Below are 25380 nucleotides of genomic sequence, written 5' to 3'. Positions count from 1 at the left end.
GTAATAGCTATCAATATCATAAAGTTTTTTTGTAATTTATTACACATTACTTTTTATTTAGGTTATGGTATGCGTTTTAAAGTCGTTTCTCACTACCACATGTTTGTCAAACAGCAGTGTCGTAGCATGAAGAAATACCACAATTGCAAAGAAATCAAACTATTTAATATATACATTCTGATCTGCTTGGTTATTTATTAATGCTATTTTGTCAATGTAGTCTGATCAAACAGTGAAGTCTGTGTATATTGAGAACAACTATCTCACTAGAAATTCCTCTGTCATACAACTCACGAACCAAGTGATAATGGAAAAAAGAAAGAGTACTGCTGGTTGAGAAATGCAATATTAGTATGAATGGTAGCCGCGATGGTAGCCGCGATGGTAGCCGCGATGGTAGCCGCGATGGTAGCCGCGATGGTAGCCGCGATGGTAGCCGCGATGGTAGCCGCGATGGTAGCCGCGATGGTAGCCGCGATGGTAGCCGCGATGGTAGCCGCGATGGTAGCCGCGATGGTAGCCGCGATGGTAGCCGCGATGGTAGCCGCGATGGTAGCCGCGATGGTAGCCGCGATGGTAGCCGCGATGGTAGCCGCGATGGTAGCCGCGATGGTAGCCGCGATGGTAGCCGCGATGGTAGCCGCGATGGTAGCCGCGATGGTAGCCGCGATGGTAGCCGCGATGGTAGCCGCGATGGTAGCCGCGATGGTAGCCGCGATGGTAGCCGCGATGGTAGCCGCGATGGTAGCCGCGATGGTAGCCGCGATGGTAGCCGCGATGGTAGCCGCGATGGTAGCCGCGATGGTAGCCGCGATGGTAGCCGCGATGGTAGCCGCGATGGTAGCCGCGATGGTAGCCGCGATGGTAGCCGCGATGGTAGCCGCGATGGTAGCCGCGATGGTAGCCGCGATGGTAGCCGCGATGGTAGCCGCGATGGTAGCCGCGATGGTAGCCGCGATGGTAGCCGCGATGGTAGCCGCGATGGTAGCCGCGATGGTAGCCGCGATGGTAGCCGCGATGGTAGCCGCGATGGTAGCCGCGATGGTAGCCGCGATGGTAGCCGCGATGGTAGCCGCGATGGTAGCCGCGATGGTAGCCGCGATGGTAGCCGCGATGGTAGCCGCGATGGTAGCCGCGATGTATGTACTGGGTGTTATTATGTACAACAAACAGCAATAATGAAAGGAAAGGACTATATGTTTATATCTCTTTCGTGCAATAGGAAAAATGCAATATTAGAAGTAAAATGGTAAGCTGCTGTGTAATATACACAGTTTGAAAGTTGGTTGTGTTGAATGTAGAATGGTTTTGACAGCGATCTGTAACAGAAAGCAAGCATTAGCATTCATGTGTGTTTAAAAGTTTTCTGCAAAGTGGAGCAAAATAAAGAAATGTTTTTGTCATAAAGGGGCATTGTAGTTCGGCCCTAGCTTGTACATAAGATGTTAAGAAATTTGGCTAATGTTCTAAATAATTTAATGTAACCTTTGGTAGTTGGATGAAAAAACATAGGCTGATAAACTGAATACCACATTTTCGTACCTGTAAATTGGTCTACGCCTCAAACAGTATACGTTTATTACAGTAACCTTTGGCAATTGGACTTTACCATAGACTGGTGAAATGTGCACGTTTTTCTCATGAAATGTGCACGGCTTTATGGTTCTATCTGTCGCACAGCTTTACGGGCATTTTATTGGCCAGTCTTAATTTTGATTAAAAAGACTGGCCAGGTTTCAATGACGGTTTTAGGCCAAAATAATCTTTCTAGTTATGTATAATCCGATCGGATGGGTAAGTTTTAGGATATTGTCGGCACTTTTCAAAGACTTGGTAACATATTTAGATAGGTTTATATGTGTTTTGTATCATTATTATACTTAAACGACTCGACAGAAAAATGGTTAAATTTTTGATGGAATTTCGGTACAATGGTTTGGGTTTGGTCGTTGGCGGATACTTTTGGGAGCTGTGTGCACATATGCATTTATTATGAAGCTCCCAAACACTCGCTTCGCTCGTGTTTGGTCGTGGGACTATACAAGCTATAGTGAGATAAGTACAACCTAATTTATTACATTGAGAATACAATCTGTTCTGTGAAGAGTTTTAACGCAAGTGTGCTGCGCATGTTTGTACAGTGTAATGCAAAAATTGCTAAAAAAGAAAGCAAAACAAGTTAAATGACTATTAAAGTTTTAATTTACCTTTGCCAAATATGTGCACCAGCCTGTTCTAGAATCTGAATATTGACTCACTCTAAGATATTTTTATCAGATTCTGAATCTGCTCTAGAATCTACATATTGGCTTACTTGAAGTTATGTATATCAGCTTGTGTTCTAGTCTGCGCATCGTATTTTTGTTATGCAAATATGTACATGCATACACCGACTGGTCAACAGTTTTTGAGGTCAAAACAAATGATTCAAAAAGACTTTTTAGATTAGCACTACTTCAAGGCTTTTAAACAACCTAAACGCAAATTAAAATTTTTAAAGGTGGAGGAACAGTTGATGATTAATCTGTCATACTTATTATGACATATTCTTCTTTAAAAAAAATTTGTAAACAACCACCACATTTAATACACAGACAGAGCTTGGCTTAAAGTTGGGTTTTCCTTATGTTAGCTTGTACCATGTTTTGATTATTGAATAAGGTGTTAGGTTTGTGACAGTGTTTAGTTTAGGTATAATAGGTAAAGTGGATTTTGCTTGTGATTAAATGTATATACAGCACTAGCCCGCTCGCAGTCCCTTGCACCATGAGATATCGTCGTGTGTAATAGTTATCTGCACTATTATTCTATAATGCAGCAAAGTGATGTTGTTAGTAGTGTGCCTCACACCAGATATGGTTGCGTCAAAGAGGTCGATTTAGTGAGATTAAAACCAATAAAAGGCTAAAACATCAGCTACAATTTGAGGTTATTTTTGTCTTTGTAGACTAACCCTGTCCAGAGATACATGTGTTTGAATGAGGCCATCTTTTAAAAAGCTCAAATTCCAGCGGGTGCTTCATTTGTGACGTAACTAGTGATACATCAGAAAAGAGTCAATGAGTGATAAATATACGATAATTTTATTAGCCAATCATCAGCACGAAACTTTTATATAGGTCATAATAAATGTTATCACTCATAAAACGCGTTGTTTGTGATCTCAAATTTAGGGATTTTACTCTATTATTATATGGCATGGACATCGAAATTTACTAAATTAATTAACATCGGTACTTTAATGAATTACTTGATCGACACGTTTGATTGACGAACAACAGAATTGTAAAAATTACTGTAAAGTTACTGCGAAGGTGAGTATGAGTTTTCTGGGCATCAGGTGGTTAAAGTTTTAGAGGAAAATAGGAGAATGGAGGTAAATACTTTGAGTCTCCTATAGATATATTGTTGTGTTTACATTCAGATTATATTTTCCTGTTTGAGGTTATAATGTAATTTCCTGTGCACGCGTGCGAGATAAGGACGCACAGTGAGTTCTTGATGGCTTCTTTTTAATCTGTAGCATCTAGCAATACAATGGCTTAGATTGATGAATATACTAAAGGTAATACTTTGAGTACTCACGAATGCATTTACTAATTAATAGAATAATAACTTTTTTGCTATCATCAATCATCGTTTTATAATTTTTTATCGTTTCACCTAGCTATATTTGCTTCAAACTTTCTTTGGTAGTTTTAGCTAGTAAATTAAATTTATGATGTGACTTTAGATGTTCACTTCTCACTTGTAGAAAATGGAGAAAATCGATTGATCAATGCACATCTTTAACTTCCAGAACCAAAGCTTCGAATCGTTGGCTTGGCGTACTTATGCTTGTTAAACATTTATTCTTTAAAACATTTATTCTTTGAAAAATTCTTTATTCTTTAAACATTTATTCATTTTTAAAATTACACTCGCAATCTATCTAACTCCCAATTTGAAAGCTTTCAGTAGATACGAGTTAGAATGACATATCTATGAATGACATATATTTATTGCATTTATTTTACTGATTACAGGATGTTTATGTGGTCCCACCAGCTGAAACAGCTTTGTCAGTGTAGAAACTGCCATAAATGGGAAATGGAGACTTGAATATGTGCTACATAAACCATGATGTTTTGTTTGAGTTTGCTGCAGTAAATGAATTTGCCCTATTGTATGAGCTGTAACTATGTGAGTGGCTACGATTTGGGTGGATATTTTTAATAAAAGCTTTATAAGATAAAAATTGTTTTGCTTGTAAAACTTATATAATACAATAATATATTTGAAGATAATGCAAAACATGATTTGCAGAACATTGAATACATCATAGCCCCGTTGACACCTGTGCTGAAATCTTGTCTGATAGATGGATTTATGAAGTGTAATCAGAGCTGCATGGACAGGCGTTTTTGCATAGCTCGACCATTGGTTTAGTACTTGAATCAACTAATCAAATGTGACCAGTAAATTTTTTTCTACAAATTGATACCAGTAATGACTCGATAACGTTGACAGTCGACTATACAATGTAAATGACTTAGGGATGTAGTTTGTTTCGCCACACATTCTTTTCAAAGACGCAGCTTGCTTATTTTACTTAGTAAGAAACTAGTTTTTGGTGTGGGAAATGGTATACAGCCCCTCCCTGAGGATAGGCAATGGGCATCATGTGGGCGGGGCTTTTGGGAGGCTGTATATCATTAGTGCGGGTAGCGACGGAACTGTGCCGATACCAAGACCTTTTTCTATATGGTTTGCTTGACAGAATTACCGTAGACCGGTAGAATTGGTAGTCGGTACTAAGATGTTTACACAGCGTTTAGAAGAAGCTAATATGGCAAGCTTTTAATTTTCCTTGTTGGAAACATTAGTACTAATGTATCTGTAGCTGGATTTAAAATTTTATTCTAGCCAATACGAGCAAATACAAAATAAAATATATGCTAATAGAGCCGCGTAGGACTAGACTTTTATCGCAACAGCCGATGTGATTACAAGAGATAGAGACAGGTTGTATCACCCGTTACATCTCTTTTTAAAGTCTGGGCATGCTTTTTGGCCTGAGCGTTTTTACCGCATCAAATTTTTTCGATTTTAATCTTCAAATATCTTGACATTGAGATCACCTAACACAACAAACAACATATCAACTGATAGACAAAGAAAAATACTTTCTTTTAAAATCAACTCAAATTTGATGCAACCCCATCTTTTAAGCTGAATATCCAGGCTTGATTTCTGTGTGGTCCAATTTTTTTTCCTGGAGCTTTGAGCATGGCTTTGGGCAGGTGAACAAACGAAAGAACGAATGAACAGACAAAGCTCTTATTATAGTAAAGAGTTAAGATTACAATTCTAGTGTGACAGCAGTAGATGATCGGACCCGAAGTTGAGAGAAAACCACACGCCCGAAATACCGAGAAGTGTCCAGGAGAGCGGCTTGGTCCCTCCAGGGTGGGAGAAACAGCAGCCGAGACCTTAGGAAGACCGAGCTTGTCCCTGACTCAACCAAAAGTGTGATGCCCGTGTCGATCACTCAGTCAGCCACAGAGGACTGGCTTATCACCGAGTCGGCCTCTGCGGTCAAGGGGTGGAGCTTACCAAAATGATATGTACAAACTGATCGCGAATGAGCACGAATGAGCGCAGTCAAGCAAAGCACATAGAAGTCTCATACAGTGCAGGTGATCGTCGCATACTTTGAACTGCAGCATTATATATTGTGAGAAATATGTATTGATTGCCTGTCGAACTCAAGTAGTTTGGTTGCTTGTAGAGTTAACGGTCTCAGAAAATTCTTTACAAGAGTTAAGATATAGGGTGTGGGAGATAAAATTCCACAATTAAAGTGAGTTGGATTTAAAGTCAATAGAATTAATACATGCTCAGAATCTTTGACCATAAATTAAACCGGGTCTTTTGACTGTAGTTCTGTCGGTATTTAATGTTGCATTAGTTTTGCAACAAAAACTTGTCGTGTATGTATGTTTTAGCAGATGTTGGGTTATACAGCACAGAGCATTTAGTTTGTAGTTGACCAAACTGTTTTAACATAAAAGTATTAAATGCTAATTGTAATGGGTTTTATAATGAACTAGCAATAAGCCAAAATGCCTAATGCTTATTGGCCTAATGGCAAAAGCTTTCAGATCATTACCTGAAGGTCATGTGGCTTCATTCTAATCACACTGTCGATATAATGCGCAACTTTGAATTGAGCAGGAGTTATTCTGCCATGAGAAGATAGGCCTGAGTTTTTGCCCTGAAGAACTTTTTTGTACTCTATCAGACAGCTTAATTTACTGCTACAGAAAGCTAGCAAACTACTAGCTTGCCAACATTTCAATGGCAGCTTAGCCTCAAACAATCTGATTTTGGTCCTCTGGCTTTAGCTGGATGATCTGCAAATTTTGAATGTGAATTAATCTAAGGAGCCCATGCTAATTTCTTCTTAAATGTAAGCAATAACAAAATATGCTTTGTTCATTCTATAAACTTGAACTATAAACTTAAATATATAAAAAATTTCAATCGAACTATAATTCTTTTTAACCAAAACACCATAAAGTGCAACATTTTTAAAGTAGAAGTTTTGTATTATAAACCTCATAATTATCCAAATAATTATTGGCTTATTTATCCAACGATATCTAGTAAATATCCATTGATTATAATCTTCACATATGAAAGGATATGATATGGCTAACATCAACATAAATGTGCAGGTAGAAACTGTAGCTGGAAGTGAGCTCCTATCAGAGATTTTCGACCACTTCAAAAATTTTGGTCAAGATCTTGAATGTTCTTCAAAGGAAATAGTTTATTTGGGTAATCAATTCGGAAGCCTTATGAAACTGAATAAAAATTTGTATGGTTATTTATTAACTCATATGTTAACTTCAGCAAACTTCAAACTTAAATTTTTGTTCGCATTCTATAATTTTGTTTTATGAATATCATTTTATATTGATTTTTGCACGTCTATTCATGTTTAATGTTGCTGGAGCTTTTTATATAATGACAAAACTTAATAATTTTTCGAGAAATCGCAAACCCTGCTAAAGATTGCGTAAGTTTTACCAATATAAAGACAATTAATTCACAGCTACTGTTGTGACTAAGTTGCCTCACAGCTATTGTCTGTGAAGCAAATTAGTTGTTTCATGGCAGGAAGTTGACTCTCATTAGCATTGTGAGTTATCTCCCTTGCTGGCTCTCTGACTCTAAGCTGTCCTGGTGAAGCTTCAATAGTCGAAACCGTACTGTCTGTAGCATGATTTTACATATATATATATATATATATATATATATATATATATACTCATGTTACAAATTGATCTACTATATAAACGGCAATCGTTGTCTGTCTGTCTATCTATCTGTCTATCTGTCTGTCCGCCTTATAGAGCGGTCTTTTCTTTTATCGTCGTACGAATTTCGGTCGTACGAAGCGAACTGAATTAATATGTGTAGTAACGGTAAATAAATTATAGAGCGGTCTTTTTTTTCCATTCGGTCGAACGAAGCCAACCGAATTAATATGAGTACTAATTATCGTAATTTCGTAATATCGTAATTTCGTAATATGGACTATTAGCCGCTACTTTTCGCTGACGATTTGAGCCAAGCGGCTTATATAAAGGTGTGGCGATTCTGATGTTTTTCTTTCACCGCTCGAGCGCATTAACCGAAATCCCCTGTTAGCACGCTTTTTAAACGGTAAATTTTCTGCCGTGTTAAAAAGCACCTTTCCTGAGTTCTGCGGCCTATACAAAGGTGTCTATACAGCTATACAAATGTACTATTCATTAAATAAAATAAATTAATGAGTAGTTATTTACATGCAATTAATATTTACTGCCAACGTGTACCGAGAAGGTCACGTAAACGTTTGTTTCTTGGAGCCACTGGAAAAACGCATTTCTCACCTACTAAATTTCCACATCAAAAAGGTAAGTGTTTCTTATACGATGTTGTATTGTATATGAATTGCCACATCTCCACTACTTAATAACGTTGGATTTGCCGCTGTTCGTGATAGTGGGTCATGTTCATTTCCTTCAGCAGCCGAGTTACTAATTTTTTTCCAGCTCTGAGTAGGCCTACTGTAACTTACTATTACAGAACTTTCACGAGTACTCCGAGGGTTGCGATACGCTATGGTCAAAAGAAAGAGAGCAGCTGCTATCGACTTACTGTCACCCTGCATCAGCCATGACCAGCTATACGTCACCTGCTCAAAAGTAGGCACACGCCGAAAACTGTTTCTTCATACGCCCGACAGAAAAACCAAAAATGTAGTCTATCCGCATGTGTTGCGTTGAACTAAGGGAGAGAGAGAGAGGGAGAGAGAAAGGGAGAGAGGGAGAGCGAGGAGGAGAGGGGGGGAGAGAGGGAGAGAGAGAGGGAGAGGGAGAGGGAGAGAGGGAGAGAGAGAGGGAGAGAAAGGGAGGGAGAGAAGGGGAGAGAGAGGAAGAGCGAAGAGGAGAGGGGGGAGAGAGAGAGAGAAAGAGGGAGAGAGAGGGGGAGAGAGAGGGGGAGAGAGAGAGGGAGAGGGGGAAGAGGGAGGGAGAGAGAGAGAGGAGAGAGAGGGGAGAGAGAGAGGGGAGAGACGGAGAGAGGGGAAAGAGGGAGAGAGGGAGAGAAGGAGAGAGACAGATGTAACTGCATAGTTGGCGTTGTTTTACAGTATGAAAGACAACTCTCAATAAACCTCTTGCTGTTCAAGAATCTGATCCCATTGGCGGGTAATGCAGCTAGTAGTGTATATATTTTGGTATATACAGATATAGCACAGACTATATATACAGATACTAGCTGCATTACCCGCCTACAGTAACAGATTCACGGGCAGCATAAGGTTTATTGAGAGTTGGCTTTCATACTGTAAAACAACTCCAAATATGCAGTTACATCTGTCTCTCTCCTTCTCTCCCTCTCTCCCTCTTTCCCCTCTCTCCGTCTCTCTCTCTCTCCCCTCTCTCTCCTCTCTCTCTCTCTCTCCCTCCCTCTTCCCCCTCTCCCTCTCTCTCTCCCCCTCTCTCTCCCCCTCTCTCTCTCCCCCTCTCTCTCCCTCTTTCTCTCTCTCTCTCCCCCCTCTCCTCTTCGCTCTTCCTCTCTCTCCCCTTCTCTCCCTCCCTTTCTCTCCCTCTCTCTCTCCCTCTCTCCCCCCCCCCTTTCTCTCTCCCTCTCTTTTCCCTCTCCCTCTCTCTTCCTCTCTCTCTCCCCCTCTCCTCCTCGCTCTCTCCCTCTCTCTCCCCTTCTCTCCCTCCCTCTCTCTCCCTCTCCCCCCTCTCCCTCTCTCCCCCCTCTCCCTCTCTCTCCCTTTCTCCCCCTCCTCTCTCTCCCTTTCTCTCCCTCTCTCCCCCTCTCTCTCCCTTAGTTCAACGCAACACTTGGGGATAGACAACATTTTTGGTTTTTCTGTCGGGCGTATGAAGAAACAGTTTTCGGCGTGTGCCTACTTTTGAGCAGGCGACGTATAGCTGGTCATGGCTGATGCAGGGTGACAGTAAGTCGATAGCAGCTGCTCTTTCTTTTCACAATAGCGTATCGCAACCCTCGGAGTACTCGTGAAAGTTCTGTAATAGTAAGTTACAGTAGGCCTACTCAGAGCTGGAAAAAAATTAGTAACTCGGCTGCTGAAGGAAATGAACATGACCCACTATCACGAACAGCGGCAAATCCAACGTTATTAAGTAGTGGAGATGTGGCAATTCATATACAATACAACATCGTATAAGAAACACTTACCTTTTTGATGTGGAAATTTAGTAGGTGAAAAATGCGTTTTTCCAGTGGCTCCAAGAAACAAACGTTTACGTGACCTTCTCGGTACACGTTGGCAGTAAATATTAATTGCATGTAAATAACTACTCGTTAATTTATTTTATTTAATAAATAGTACATTTGTATAGCTGTATAGACACCTTTGTATAGGCCGCAGAACTCAGGAAGGCGCTTTTTAACACGGCAGAAAATTTGCTGTTTAAAAAGCGTGCGAACCGGAGATTTCGGTTAATGCGCCCGAGCGGTGAAAGAAAAACAACAGAATCGCCACACCTTTATATAAGCTGCTTGGCTCAAATCGTCAGCGAAAAGTAGCGGCTAATAGTCCATATTACGAAGTTACAATATTTAGTATTCATATTAGTTTGGTTGGCTTCGTTCGACCGAATGGAAAAAGAAAGACCGCTCTATAATTTATTTACTGTTACTACACATATTAATTCAGTTTGCTTCGTACGACCGAAATTCGTACGACGATAAAAGGAAAGACCGCTCTATAAGGCGGACACTCAATCAAACAGACAGACAACGATTGCCGTTTATATAGTAGATAGAGAACAGCGTTTTTCTAGTGGTTGCAAGAAACAAATGTTCACATGACCTTCCCGGTACACGTTGGCAGTAAATATTAATTAGATGTAATTTACTACTCATTAATTTATTTAAAGAGTAGTAAATTTTATTTAATTCACTACTAATATTTACTACTAATTTAATTTTACTACTTACTCATATTAATTAAGTTTGCTTCGTACGATCGAATCTGTTACAATCTTGCCACAATCAATACTCATAGAGGATCTACTCTTCAGCCCTGAACCCTTGTATATAGTACATATCAATCAATTTATCTTTGTATAAGCTATCCTGCATTACTTATTTGAAGTCATCCTCTCATGTAAATTTTCTTTTAACTTTTACACAAATAATCTCAAACTAAATATGAATTGTTCACTAATATCTTGCATTCAGGATTCTTCTACAGTTTCCGTTTTATTGGATAATATGTCTGCAAATAGAGGCTTTTTGTTATTTTGTTATCAGCAAAATAAAAGATTACTAACTAACGATCGAATCGAAAAAAAAGACCGCCATATAATTGATTTATACTGTTCATATTTGGGAGTTATCGGTGACTCAATATATCGAGAATACAACTCATACTATTAGCATATCAGTATTTATCGTCCATCCCTACGATAAATAGCAGGTTACGTATTATAATAAAGGCGTGTACTAACCGGAGATTCCCGTTAATGCGCCCTAGTGATGAAAAAACCACAGAATAGACACGCCCTTATATAAAAGTAGCGGCTAATAGTCGAAAAAGTACGGTACTCTATAAAGCGGACAGACAGATACACAACGATCGCCGTTTATATAGTAGATAGTACAGACTATATATATAGAGATATAGTACAGACTATATATATACAGATATAGTACAGACTATATATGTTGCTGAACTAATGAGATAGAATGTATATTATTGTATTATATCTTATAATCATTATATTATATAGAATTGTAAATTGTGAATATATATACTATACATACATACTATATATATAATACATATACTATATATGGTATACATATAATATATAGTATATGCGCAATATACAATTCTATGTAATATAATAATTATCCCACGACCAAACGAGCGGAGCAAATGTTTGAGAGTTTTATGATAAATGCATGTGCACACAACTCACGAAAATTATTCATCAACAACGTCGCAAACCCTTGTACCGAAATCTCATCAACAAATTTAACCATTTTTTTGTAGAGTCGTTTAAGTATAATAATGATACACAACGCATATAAACCTATTTGAATATATTACCAAGTCTTTGAAAAGTGTCGACAGTATCTTAAAACTTCCCCATCTAAACGGATTATACACAAATAGACAGATTAATTTGGCCCAAAATCGTTATTAAAACTTGCCAAGCTTTACTTTTATCAAAATTAAGACCGGCAACTGAAACGGCGAGCGACAGAGAATAGAACCATTAAGTCGTGTGCATTTCACGAAAAAATAACGTGCACATTTCACCAGTCTATAGCATTGTCGAATTGCCGAAGGTTCCTGTAATTAACGTAGGAGTATTGAAATGTAATCGTTTCATTTTTGCCGATTTCAAAGTAACTGACATTTTAGACACTTTTGAGTACTTTGGTATTCTAACTGATGTCCAACGCAGTGAAAGTAAAGGAAATGACAATGATAGTTTTTTCTAACGATTCTCATAAGATTATTACAATATTTAATTATAAGTTTGGATGACTATTGAAGTCTATAGTCACTAACAACATCGATGATGGGTAATATGTTACTGCTATTATTTTTTTAAATAGTTTTGTTAAATAGATTTTCTAAAAATTTATATAAATATCACAACTTCTTGATATTGTTAGCTATGATGAGTTGAAATGTAAACAAAATTGTGCATTGGTTTTCTATTATTACTGTATTACTATATTAATAATATTGATTATTCTAATAATATCAGTGCATTTTACTTCTAATATTGCATTTCTCCTATTGCAAGGAGAGAGATATAAACATAATCTTTTCCTTCCATTATTGCCGTTTGTTGTACATAATAACACCCACACCCAGTACATTACAGCTACCATTGCAGTTATCCTATTGCACTGCAGTGCCATTTGACTGCTAACATTGCATTTCTCAACCATCAGTACCTTTTCTTTTTTCCAATATCACTTTGATCATGGGCTGTATGACAGGGGAATTTCTAGTAAGGTATAATACAATAATATACAATTGTATATCGTTAGTTCAACAACACTGAGTGTCACTTACTTGACCAACAAGGATATTACTGCTGAAGCACCATAAATCACCATATATGGTTTTCTTGACTTGTTTTACATTTTAAAAAAAAGTAAAACAAGTCAAGAAAAAATGAATTAAACCATAGTAAAAAATGGTTTAATGCGCAGAAAAATGATTTACACCATAGTAAATGCATATTTACTATTTGCAAATATACACTAAGGGAATGACGCAAATCTTGGAAAAAGGATACATTCATTGAAAGAGATGTCCTTACTAAAATTTCACGGATAAGTGCAACAAAGAAGCCGAGTTCTGGCGCACAGCTTGGTTGTTTTATTTTGCGAGGGAAATATAAATGTATTAAATTAATAGGGATATTTGTTAAACTTTACAAACGAAACCTCAAAAACAACTAAAAATATGTAAGGTTAAGTGATGAGCTTTGGCAATGCTATTCCAATAATATAGCGAACTCATCTCGCTAAAGACAGACTGTGTCAAACAAATATGATTTAATAAAATAACTACAAATATATATGCACATTGATGAGGGGAAGGGGATTGGTATCGAGTGGTCATGGCAAAACTTCACAAAAAATATCTCCTACAAATAAAATGATTAATACAGCCATAAATTGTACAAAAGATAGATAACAGAGCTCTCGGAGCAGGGATTGACAAACACCTTATTGTAAAGCGTATGATCAACATACACACTTCAGTGAGATAATACTAGTTCTACACAAATGAAACTCATTTCCTACGTTGATTTCATCATTTAGAGCAGATTCCATGCTTGGTAAAGTCTTGCTTGATGCATCACAACAGACGTTGAGCAAATGTGAATAAGCTGTTGTTGTAGCTATAATATGCTGGTATTGGATGGCAGCTCATTAACTGGCTGTCTCGTCGGAGTCGTACTGCTTACGGAAACAGTCACCGACAGGAAAGAAATCCCAACATCTGTTATTGTACATCTCCCAAACATAAGATTCCTGGCCTGTATACTCGGTATCTGGTTTATTAATTAAGTGCATTAGGAAGAACCTACAAAAGTTCAACAATTACAGTTTACCATGTTTTACAAAGGGCATCAATAAAGTATTAAAAACAAGCCAAACATCTTTAAATGCTTCCGAACACCTTGGGTTTGACCAACCACTATTCAGAAATACAGTTTTAGAATATATGAAAGGTTGTTCATGTAACTTGAAGATGAATTATGGTAGTTTTTACAAATTGTTCAGAAGCAGTTTACATAAGTGTACTGCAGCTCCTAATGCTAGCTCTTCAGAGAATATCCGTTTCACTGCAAACAATTTTTTATGTTGTCCAAACATCAGATGAAGGTTTAAGTCAAGTTTAAAACAATTTTATTACTAGTAGTTTCATATTGAAAAGCAATAAACATCACAATAATCTGATGATTATTGCTTTGTAATATAAAACTACTGCTGATAACATTGTTTTAAACTTGACTTGAACTTTCATCTTATTTAATTATATAAATATCCCTGTATACATACATTGTACATATTCTAAGCAATTTGTAATATACAAAGTAATATTTAGTAGAACCATATATAACGTGATATTTAGTAGAACCATATATAACGTGATATTTAGTAGAACCAAATATAACTTAATATTTAGCAGAACCATTCATAATGTAATATTTGGTAGAACCAGATATAATGTGATATTTAGTAGAACCATATATAATGTGATATTTAGTAGAACCAGATATAACGTAATATTTAGTAGAACCAGATATAACGTAATATTTAGTAGAACCAGATAAAATGTGATAATTAGTAGAACCATGAATAATGTGATAATTAGTAGAACCATATATAATGTGATAATTATTAGAACCAGATATAATGTGATAATTAGTAGAACCAGATATAATGTGATAATTAGTAGAACCAGATATAATGTGATAATTAGTAGAACCAGATATGTGATATTTAGTAGAACCATATATAATGTGATAATTAGTAGAACCAGATATAATGTGATATTTAGTAGAACCAGATGTAATGTGATATTTAGTAGAACCAAATATAACTTAATATTTAGCAGAACCATTTATAATGTAATATTTGGTAGAACCAGATATGTGATATTTAGTAGAACCATATACGATGTGATATGTTGCTGCCAATGTTAAAGATGTGGTTGCGTCAAAAAGGTTGATTTAATAAAATTAAAACCAATGAAAGGCTAAAACATCAGCTACAATTTGGTGCCATTTTTGTCTTTGTAGACTAACCATGTCCAGAGATATATGCGTTTGAATGAGGCCATTTTTCAAAGAGCTCAGATTCCAGCTGGTGCCTCATTCGTGACGTAACTAGTGATACATCTGAAGAGAGTCCACTAGATACGCGTTAGAATGACATATCTATGAATGACATATATTTATTGCATTTGTTTCATTTATTACAATATGTTTATGTGGTCCCACCAGCGAAGCGGCTTTGTCAGTGTGGAAACTGCCATAAATAGGAAAGAGACTTGAATGTGTGCTGCATAAACCATGATGTTTTGTTTGAGTTTGCTGCTGTAGATGAACTTGTCCTATTGTATGAGCTGACACTATGTGAGTGGCTGCGGCTTAGATGGATATTTCTAATAAAAGCTTTATGCAGAGATAAACATTTTTTGCTTGTAAAAATTATATAATAAAATAATATTGTTGAAGATGATGCAAAACAGGATTTGCAGAACATTGAATACAACATAGCCCCGTTGACACCTGTGCTGACAACTTGTCTGATAGATGGATTTATGAAGTGTAATCAGAGCTGTATCGACAGGTACTCTTGCATAGCTCAACTATTCGTTTAGTACTTGAATCAACTAATCAAATGTGACCAGTAAATTTTTTTCTACAAATTGATACCAATAATGACTCGATAACGTTGACTATACAATGTACATCACTTTTAGGGACGCAGTTGGTTTCGCCACATACTCTTTTCAAATACGCAGCTTGCTTATTTTACTTAGTAACTAGTTTCCGGTATGGTAGTGACGGAACTGCGCCGATACAAAGACCTTATTCTACTTAGTTTGACATAATTATCGGAGACCGGCAGAATTGGTAGTCGGTACTAAGATGTTTACACAGCATTTAGAGGAAGCTAATATGACCAGTTTTTAATTTCCCTTATTTGAGGCGTTTGAGACATTGATAATAATGTATCTGTAGCTGGATTTAAAATTTTATTCTAGCAAACATGAGCAAATACAAGATAAAATATATGCCAATAGAACCGCGTAGGACTAGACTTTTAGCGCAATAGCCGATGTAAATAAGAGAGATAGAGACAGGTTGTATCACGCGTTACAGCATTTTGGGCAAGTCTAGGCATGTTTTTTTGGCTTGAGCGTTTTACCGCGATCAATTTTTTTTAATTTTAATTTTCAAGTATCTTGACAATGAGATCGCCTAACACAACAAACAACATATCAATTGATAGACAAAGAAAAATACTTTCTTTTAAAATCAACTCAAATTTGACGCAACCACATCTTTAAAAGTATAAATAGACCCCGATATCAACAATAAAAGCATTAAATTGTCCATATTAGGCGTGATCAATAAAACTTTGTTTGCAGACAAAGGTACCATCAACTCACCCAGTAGAATGAGGCAATGTACCAATATGTAAACAAAAATGAATCTGTAGTGATCTGAGCGCTGGAATAAGGAGATATCATAGTTATACATACATGTAGTTTGCAAAGTTATGTTCCTTCATTACGTGCCGCTCGAAGCCATGAGGCTGCTCATCAAAGTAGTCTTTTCCAATACCGCAGATAAAACAGCTTGACTAAAAAATGAAAAATAAAGAGATTACAATTTCAATGGGTGTACCATTCTACCACAATTTCTATGACTCGACTGCATCAAACGTAAACACTTTAAGGAATGTAAAGTAGACAATGAACCTACTTAGCCGTACTGAAAACTATAATTTTCAGTAGTTTAATGATGCAACAAATTATGAACCATAAAGAGATTACAGTAATTATACTCTATTGTACCCTAGCACAAGAGAGAAATGAAAAATATGAAACTATAGATGAACAAGATAAATTTTAATTTTAACTTTCAAGTAAAACATCATAAATGAATAGTAGAAGGTACACTTCATTGCAACATAATGCAACAGAAAAGGATAATAAGATAACACTTGTTGCACTACAAGAAATGCATACAATCTGATATTGCAGGCTATGGGTTTAGGTATTGAATTACAGCATAGGGCAAAGATAATACAGGCGCAATAACTGATTGAAGACCAAAGATGATAGAGTAGTCAGCCATGAACATTGGCAGCAATGATTAGCAAAGATAATAGACATACTTCCATATCTTCTTTAACTTGTTCCAGCTGACTTCTCAATTCCCCAAATGCATCAATAATCAAACCTGAAATTACATAACATTGCTTGTATTTTTGTATAACTTCGACTTTACCAAAACAGAAAATAGTAGGGTGTGTAGAGTTATCGAAAATACAACAACAAATATATATATCTATATACACTTAATGAGTGTAGAGTTATAGAAAATACAATAAATAAATATATATAAATAAATATATATATAGTATATACGCATGAGGTGTGTAGAGTTATGTTACACGAGGTCTGTAAAGTGAGGGTAGCGATGCTTAGTATATTTTTTTCTAAATCACATTTCAAACTTGAACCCAGTGCCATGAAACTCAATAAATTTGCAAAGAGATGAAAAGCTACTAATTTTAGACTAAGCCAAAGAAGCAAGCAAACATACTAATAGATTCTTGAACTGTGTTGAAAAGTGTTGAAAAATACTCACCCTGAATGATGGCGAGAAGAATAACAATAACAAAGAAGAAGAAAGAGATGTCAAAAAGAATTCTGTAGACCTCATACGAATCTCCATCTGCTGACTCTATCTCGTCAGCAATTCCGCCTCCTGCCCTCACGCCGGTGTGAAGGTGGAACACAAAGCACTGCAAAACATTATAGCACCATAACTATAATTACAAGCAGCTACGATTATGAGGGGACAACTAAATGTCTTAAACAGTTTAGAGTTTGTCAGAAAAGTTTAGGGTTTGAACTTGACTTGTGACCAAAAATGATGGAATCTACAAGCAACTAAATGTAGAGAGAAGACAGATCCACTATACGCATGAAGATGACACAAATGAGGTCAAGGTTAATGTACCGTGAGCAAGTCATTGCACTTATACTGTTGCTCATCACCATCCTCTCCCTCCTGTGTGTAGAACCTCCGGAAGAAGTTGAAGGCCACAACTGAGTAGATGTAGACAACAACAGATGTCAGCATGAGTGTCAGTATAAGCTGCTTGCCATTGTGTGTCACCGACTACAACAGGTAGGCTTGCTGTAAACAGGTGACAGAAAGTGGCAGAATAACTCCATATACGCATGGCTTTGTGGACAAAATAAGGTATGCAAAATAAATTAATTTGATTATTTTGTTTGTTCGTTATATGATATTATTATTTATTATTTATTTTTTCTGTATAATCTTTTTTGTAAAGTAAAAACATATTTTAAAGGTATATTGGTATCTTGTCAGTGATATAAACAACATTTAGTGTAGAGTTGTCCTAAGCATCCAGTGATACATTGGCTATATGACGTATTGCTTACTGCAAAGGTTATACAGATTTAAAATTTTGAATTTCTCATTCACATCAACAGACGCAAAAGTAAAATGGTTAGACTAAATTTCAGGTACGAATAATAATGAGAGTGATGAGTCACAAACAAGTGAATATCAAAGACAAAAAATTGTGCATGAATGAGTGACTACTTAAACAAGGAAAAGGATTAATCTATAGACAAAAGATTATTCGAGGGCAATTGATTATTTAAGGCCAAAAAATAATAAAAAAACACGTGACCATGCAATGCTGAAAAGAGAAATTATCTTCAGAGAAAAAGGTTTTCATACAGCTTATACAAAACTATGATCATTACTGGCAAGACTACAGAGACAAAAATCCATTATAAAACTTTACAATTATATTATATAGAATTACTAGTTGAATGCCCAGTGTTGCACGAGTAATAGAATAACTATCTAATGAATTGGAGTAACTTACCTTGAAAGCTAGATCTGTATTAAAATTTTTACTAAAATAATACCCACATTTTGGGCTAGCTTAACAATTGTTACGCATAACGGTTAACAGCACTAGTTATTAACCCTATGCTAGTGCTTCTAGCGTGAGTATCTTAACCAATGTAATGACTATTTGTCCTAAGAATCCATTGTATTTCGTATAGCGTAATGATTAAGTTCGCTGCCTCTAGATCTGGAGCTCCTGAGATCAGATCTTGTGCCGCATGAATTTTTCATTGCGAGATTTTAATTGCTATACATGTAACTAGACACGGAGTTTAGCAAACAAAGAGATACATTAATATATTATACGAATATTAAAAACCTTAGGAATTCATGGTTAATTTTAATACCTTGCTGACCAGTATTTGTCATAAAATAACTAGAGAAATATATTCTTGGTTAAATGCGTCACCAGCTGATACTGTATATAAAGTTTATTTTCCTGCTAGAAGTAACTATAGTTGAGATGATTTCATTGAGCAAAAGAACTTTCACACAACAAATTTAAATTCAAATGACATTCTGGTTACTTCAGACATCTGCAAAGAGTAACCTAACCTCTACTAGTCCTATCAAAAACCTAAAGTTTTTAGCCACTTTCAATACGCTAATGAATATGCAACTGTAGGAGCTGTTGATCAGTCCCTTGAGCAGCACTTTGGGTATTAAATAAGATGTGTGGACTGTAAACATTTTCATCTGCATGTGAAATCTTCAGCGCTATAAGAAGTCTTACCTGCAGAATAGTGCCCAGGGTCTTGATGCTGAAGGCTACATCCATAAGATGGGCGGCGAAGAAGAAGTGATTGTAGTTACCGATGATGCTGAATATGAGATACGAAGAAAGGTAGAGGAAGTTCTACAAATAGAAAGGTTAAAGTTCACTCTATGCATTGCTAAGTTCATCGTCCTTCGTTTATTGTCCAGAGTCATTGTCATCTCAATCATACCAATCACAGTTGAAGAAACAGTTGTATGCTATCATTATAACTATGCTGAAGAACGTAACTAACTGTTCGAAATTCTTTTCAGAGCTTAAAATAAAGGCTTTTGTAAAAGGCATCATCGATAGAAGGTTTTTCTCAGAAGTATTTTCCATAAAAATATAAACTTAAATTACACTTTTGTGAAAATTAAATAATACATGTATTATCTACATTTATTATCTGTATTTCATTTATCTTGTTATCCTTGAGTTTTAAATTACCTGATGACCGGCATACTTTATTTTATATATACACTTGAGGCATCTTTCATGAAATTTATGCTCAAACATGTGGCAAAAGTTGGTGGTTTCTACAAGGAAATGTTACTACTAAAACGTAAAAAAGTACCTAACCATTTAACAAAATGTTACAGTAACATATAGAGTGACTATGAGCATAACGTTATAGTATATACTAGTTCCAACTCGACACAAAACTGCTTGTGAACAAATTTGAAACAACAAAGAAGCATACGGTATCCTTTAGAGTTTAGATGCACCACAGTAAAAAGACAACTATAAATTGAAGGATTTGAGTCAGTTGAACATACATTATCTGAGAGAATAACTCCCCACTTCCAGATCTCGTACTTCCAGTCAACGTCAGACATAAATGCTGGAAGAATTCCACTCGAACTCTTCTTAACTTCTGGTTCAAACCTCGCCTTTCCTCCGTCTGATTTTTCTATCGCTAGCAGAGCATTGATTTCTTCAGGATCAAACTGTTCTGAGTACTTCACCTTCACCTATAAAATTTCACAGTGGAGAGCTCATTGAAGTTATGGAAACTCAATTAGAGCGCTGATTACAACTTCAACTAACTACATAATTGGTGTGCTACAGTAGGAAGCAGACAGTTCCATTGATGTTTTTACTACAATTGAAATCAAACATCTAAAAAGATTTCAATTTTCTTAACCCAATGTCAATAAACAGAGTAAAAGATCCATTAAAGATGAGCTGGCACAAGATTTTAGTAGATTGTATCAGAAAGTATCCGTAGTATTTTTCTATCATTTGCGATTGTTTCTGATGTTTCAGGTGATCTGACTACCAGGATGTTTCAAGATTAAAATCTACAAAACCTGATCATGGTTAAAACATTCAGGTTCAAGTGAGTGCTATTATGACATCTATTAATAGTTGTAACTTGACTGACAGAATGGAGACACTTAACGCTGCAACTTGATTGACAGAATGGAGACACTTAACGCTGTAACTTGACTGACAGAATGGAGACACTTAACGCTGCAACTTGACTGACAGAATGGAGACACTTAACGCTGTAACTTGACTGACAGAATGGAGACACTTAACGCTGTAACTTGACTGACAGAATGGAGACACTTAACGCTGCAACTTGACTGACAGAATGGAGACACTTAACACTGTAACTTGACTGACAGAATAGAAACACTTAGCCCTGCAACTTGAACGCGATAACCGATATCAACTATAGCACAATAGCAACTAGTTATGTTATTTCGAATGTATTTCCCTCACGAGTGTTTTAACTGCGATCAAGTTCTGTTGATTCTAATCTTGAAACATCTTGACAGTCAGATCACCTCAAACATCAAAAATAATCGTAACTGATAGAACAATACTCATACTGTCTAATACAAACTACTAACATTTAGTGCAAGCTCATCCTTAAAATAGTAAAATAATTTTAGAAAATTGTTCAGAATGCACTGAAAAAATTGAGAAACTACACAAGGCTGTTTATGCTTTACTATTAGCAAACAACTGGTACGGTGACAGCGTGTCCAAGTGCTTGATTGAGAAATGGTGGTGATGAAAGCAAGACATTCCATTCAAGTTTTACTTGCAGTCAAATGAAAATGGTAACAAGAATGGTGAGGTTTTCCACCCTGTGATCAAACGGGGACTGTATTCCAAGCAACAATTACCTTCTTCTTAACAAACTTGTCCCAGTAGTAGGCAGGAAAAGAGTGAGTACTCAAAACAAGTCGGTCCCATTGTAACCCAAGCTCATCACTTCCAGGCTCTTCGGCTATCCAAACCCCTTCAAATTCTAATTTTCGAGCTATAGATTTTTCTCTCTTGAAGATGACAAGAGGCACCTGTAGAGAAAGGAATGTCGACACCAGTCATAACCTGTCTATAATTTGTGTCGCTTAAATTCCCATTTACAGGCTAAACTTGTATTTCGAAACTAACAACTAAATAGCAAGCTTTCTGTACAAGGTAAGGTCCGGCCACGCGTAACAAATTATTCGTTCAATCTGACCGAATTCACGAATTTCACAGAATTCACAGATTTATTTGGTCGAATATCACAGAATTGTCTGAGCTGTGCATGCACACCGAATTCGTCAACGAAACGTGTTTAATTGGCTAACCAATAAAGCACGTTCTTTAATTAAACACATTGCACGATTCTAGCAGCTTTGACAATTGGTAGAGTCCAAGACACGTACGACGACACACAATAAAAGTATCAGAGCGATATGACTTGATACATATGATGCAACTGCCTATATGCGCTAGAGATAGCGACTTTTTTTGCAACGGAGCTTTTGCTGCATAAAAAGAAATTATTATTATTGAAAAAAAACAATTTATAGCTTCTAAAACATGTAAAATACTGGATACACGATGAGAAGTTCCTGCCATGGTGAACCAACGTGAGAGAACCAACAATAGCGCATCTGGGCAGTTGCATCGTATGTACTGTCATGCTGTGCATGTCTGTGCATGCACAGACAATTCTGTGATATTCGGCTGAATAAATCTGTGAATTCTGTGAAATTCGTGAATTCGGTCAGATTGAATGAATAATTCGTTACGTGTGGCCGGACCTTAAGTGATTTAATGCATTGTGGAAATAGAGGTGTACAAATAACTCTATTGTTGTGGAGACAAATAACAAGATGTCAATTATTCCTAGCTACAACTCACAAGAAAATATGCTTTAGTGCAATAATAATAACAACAATGATTATCACGTACCTTCTGGATAACATAATAGAATTATAAACATATTTTAAAGGCAAGCATCCTATAAAATGTTAGAAAGTTTTATTGATGATAGGAGAGAATTTTTAATTAAATTCTTAGGTAGTATCGCCACACCTGACTGGCAGCTATAAATATCAGTTATTATAATAACTTGTCTGGGAATACTTCTATTGTTTTCCTATTATCTACTTTAAACAATTTTTAATACTTTCATTACAAACTCTGTATTTAATATCAACATTTATTAAAACTGTAGAGTTTAACCAGAGCTTCCCCCATTAGCTATGATCTCAAATCTCTTATAAAGCAACTTAACACAATTTATAGAATTTCTGCGCATTTCTATAATTAATGTTTGAATTTGTATTTTAAAACCAAATTTAGCATATATATATACACATATTGTATATATATATATATATAAACTTTCATTCTAATTACAAGAAATAAAACTTTTTTAAAGGCTTAGTTTTGTTTTCTAATAAGGCATAACCAATAAAAATGAATAGTCAAAATCTAACTGAAGGAAAAACAAGCTATTTATTAAATAAATTATGAATGGTGTGTAACAAACGCTTAGCTTGTGTACCTTGAGACAGTAGTAAGCTATGAGAGTGCTGAAGGATGTTAGGCTATGTAAGAGTGCGAGTATCTGCAGAGCTAACTCTAGATAAGAATCTGGATCTTTCATAGAGATTATCTCCTCTACTTCACAGTCTTCCGCTTCTGCCTCAGCCGTTTCCATGGCAACTGCCTCCTCATCAGACACCTCCACCATCATTACAGTCACCTATGAATGTATGACCACTAAATAGATAAGTTTAAGTATTTTTTATGATTTTATAACAACCTTCAACCCTTCGAAGCCTAACCTTGTATATACAAACCGGACCACTGCACCCAGACCATATTAACAACATTACATCAACTGTGAATGTAGGACTTAGAATAGCACAAGTCTTTTTGAACAAAATAGTACTTTGAAGCTCTGAGCTTGCAGCAAAAAAATAGAAATCAAACAGCGTAAATAATTTTGTCTAATACGTTGGCAGTTCTGTGTGCCATGAGAGATCAACAGGTATAATCAGTATGCACGTTGGCAGTTCTGTGTGCCATGAGAGATCAACGGGTATAATCAGTATGCACGCAATTATTTCGACTTTCGGCAAGTTTGTCCTGAAGCTCAGTTGGTAGGGCGGTGGGTTCCGAAGCAAGACAGCCTAGTTTAATTCTCACGCAGTGCATGTTTTTCTAACGCTCTTAGTGTGGTTTCAAACAGATGGACGGATGCGGCTCTTATAGTAAAGATTTCACAATCTTAAAAAAGTGATATTTTGGAGGTAATCGAAGAAACATGCTGATTTTCTCGGTCTGGAGTAGCAACAGCAATAGGCCCTGACTTATTGTGAATATTTGGACTAAGAGCACCTACCTGGATCACTATCCAAGTCTATTTCTGAGCCCTCATTAGCAATAATTTAAACCAGTGAGTTATTAGAAACTGATCTGTCTGCAGTTATTTGTTAATTTCTCAGTCTGTTTGAAATGCCTTTAGCATTTTTGCAATAATTCACAATCTATTAGTTAAATTGACTTGAAACTTGGGAATTATATTGAGAATGTATCAATCACAATTGACCACAATTTTGTAATCCTACCTACACTGAAAGTGGGCAAAAGCAAAATGAAACTAGCCAGATGAGTTTTCTCAACTGTTGGATCAGAGGGGAAAACAACTCCCCAAATAATTTCCGGCTCAGGCTTTAATGTATTAATATGTAAAAGAACTCAGTTTTGAAAATTTGCTGCATAAGTAAAAATAACTCGATAAGATTATTTTCTTATTTTAGACGTGTTCTTACAACTTTGCCATCATTGTAATAAGCTAGCTCGCAAATGAAGAACACTTAACAATGGCTTCAGTTGAAGATTTTTGTATGTGTTTGACCTTACAGTAAGGTGAATATTTTTGTCCCAGCCATTAATGCTAGACCAAAAATAAAATGAAGGAGTCTTTTAGGCTAATTTTTATGTCCCAGAAATGAAAAATAAATATTTTCAAGTCATTAACACTCTAAATCAAAGCAAGTTTTAAATACAATGCTATATTCTCTATAAAATAGGGTGATTGTGAAATGATATCTCTTCATAGTGTTGTTCTGTGTCACTTGATTAACCTGTCAAGCCGACCTGCCATAGACTATGATGAAAAGAGTTTACTAATGTTTACTTATTCTCTAACAGTTAATTCTATATATTAATACAAGGTTAAATTTAAACCAACTTAACAAACCAAAATATTTTGTAATAAGTTGACTTTCCTTTTTCCAAAAGCTAAATTGTTGGCCATAATTTCGCATTGATAGCATTGATAGCATTGATAGCATTGATAGCGGGTGGTGCAAAGATTTGGCTTCCACTTTTCTTTGACATGCACCCACCTATTCATTTGAATGTCCCTTCAGTGCAATTATTGTACTCACCTTTGACATATGCCTTTCAAATCCACTTCAATCCATTTATTATATCGTAAGAGCGAATATGTACCAATTGCATGGCAGATGCAACTTCCAAGCTACAGGAAGTTTAAAAACTTGGAATTTAAGTGTTTCCTTAAATTAATAAATAGTTTCAAAAAATCTCATTTTAGCATAAAATATT

At 36.2% G+C, this 25380-nt stretch overlaps 2 protein-coding genes across 2 annotated transcripts in view; both read right to left on the bottom strand.

Annotated features, from left to right (window-relative positions):
• Positions 1-290: 290 nt before the first annotated feature.
• On the bottom strand, positions 291-13383 carry LOC137400668 (antifreeze protein Maxi-like). Its single transcript, XM_068087000.1, has 2 exons — positions 13307-13383; positions 291-1146 (listed from the first exon to the last, which is right to left on the bottom strand). Exons 1-2 carry the CDS (start codon positions 13381-13383, stop codon positions 291-293), a joined length of 933 nt encoding a protein of 310 aa, XP_067943101.1.
• LOC137400667 (ryanodine receptor-like) overlaps positions 12900-25380 on the bottom strand; it is a 167140-nt gene continuing 154659 nt past the window's right edge. Inside the window, 11 exon segments of the mRNA XM_068086999.1 lie at positions 12900-13636; positions 16331-16431; positions 16969-17033; positions 17445-17601; positions 17820-17981; positions 19486-19608; positions 20286-20480; positions 21648-21821; positions 23309-23447; positions 23449-23526; positions 24148-24169. Of these exon segments, the coding sequence (XP_067943100.1) occupies positions 13483-13636; positions 16331-16431; positions 16969-17033; positions 17445-17601; positions 17820-17981; positions 19486-19608; positions 20286-20480; positions 21648-21821; positions 23309-23447; positions 23449-23526; positions 24148-24169 (1370 nt within the window). The 3' untranslated portion in view covers positions 12900-13482.

The sequence above is a fragment of the Watersipora subatra genome, chromosome 7 (assembly GCF_963576615.1).
Source record: "Watersipora subatra chromosome 7, tzWatSuba1.1, whole genome shotgun sequence".
Taxonomy (NCBI): Eukaryota; Metazoa; Bryozoa; class Gymnolaemata; order Cheilostomatida; family Watersiporidae; genus Watersipora; species Watersipora subatra.
The sequence above is the reverse complement of the archived record's forward strand: the minus strand, read 5'-3'. Positions and strand labels throughout refer to the sequence as shown.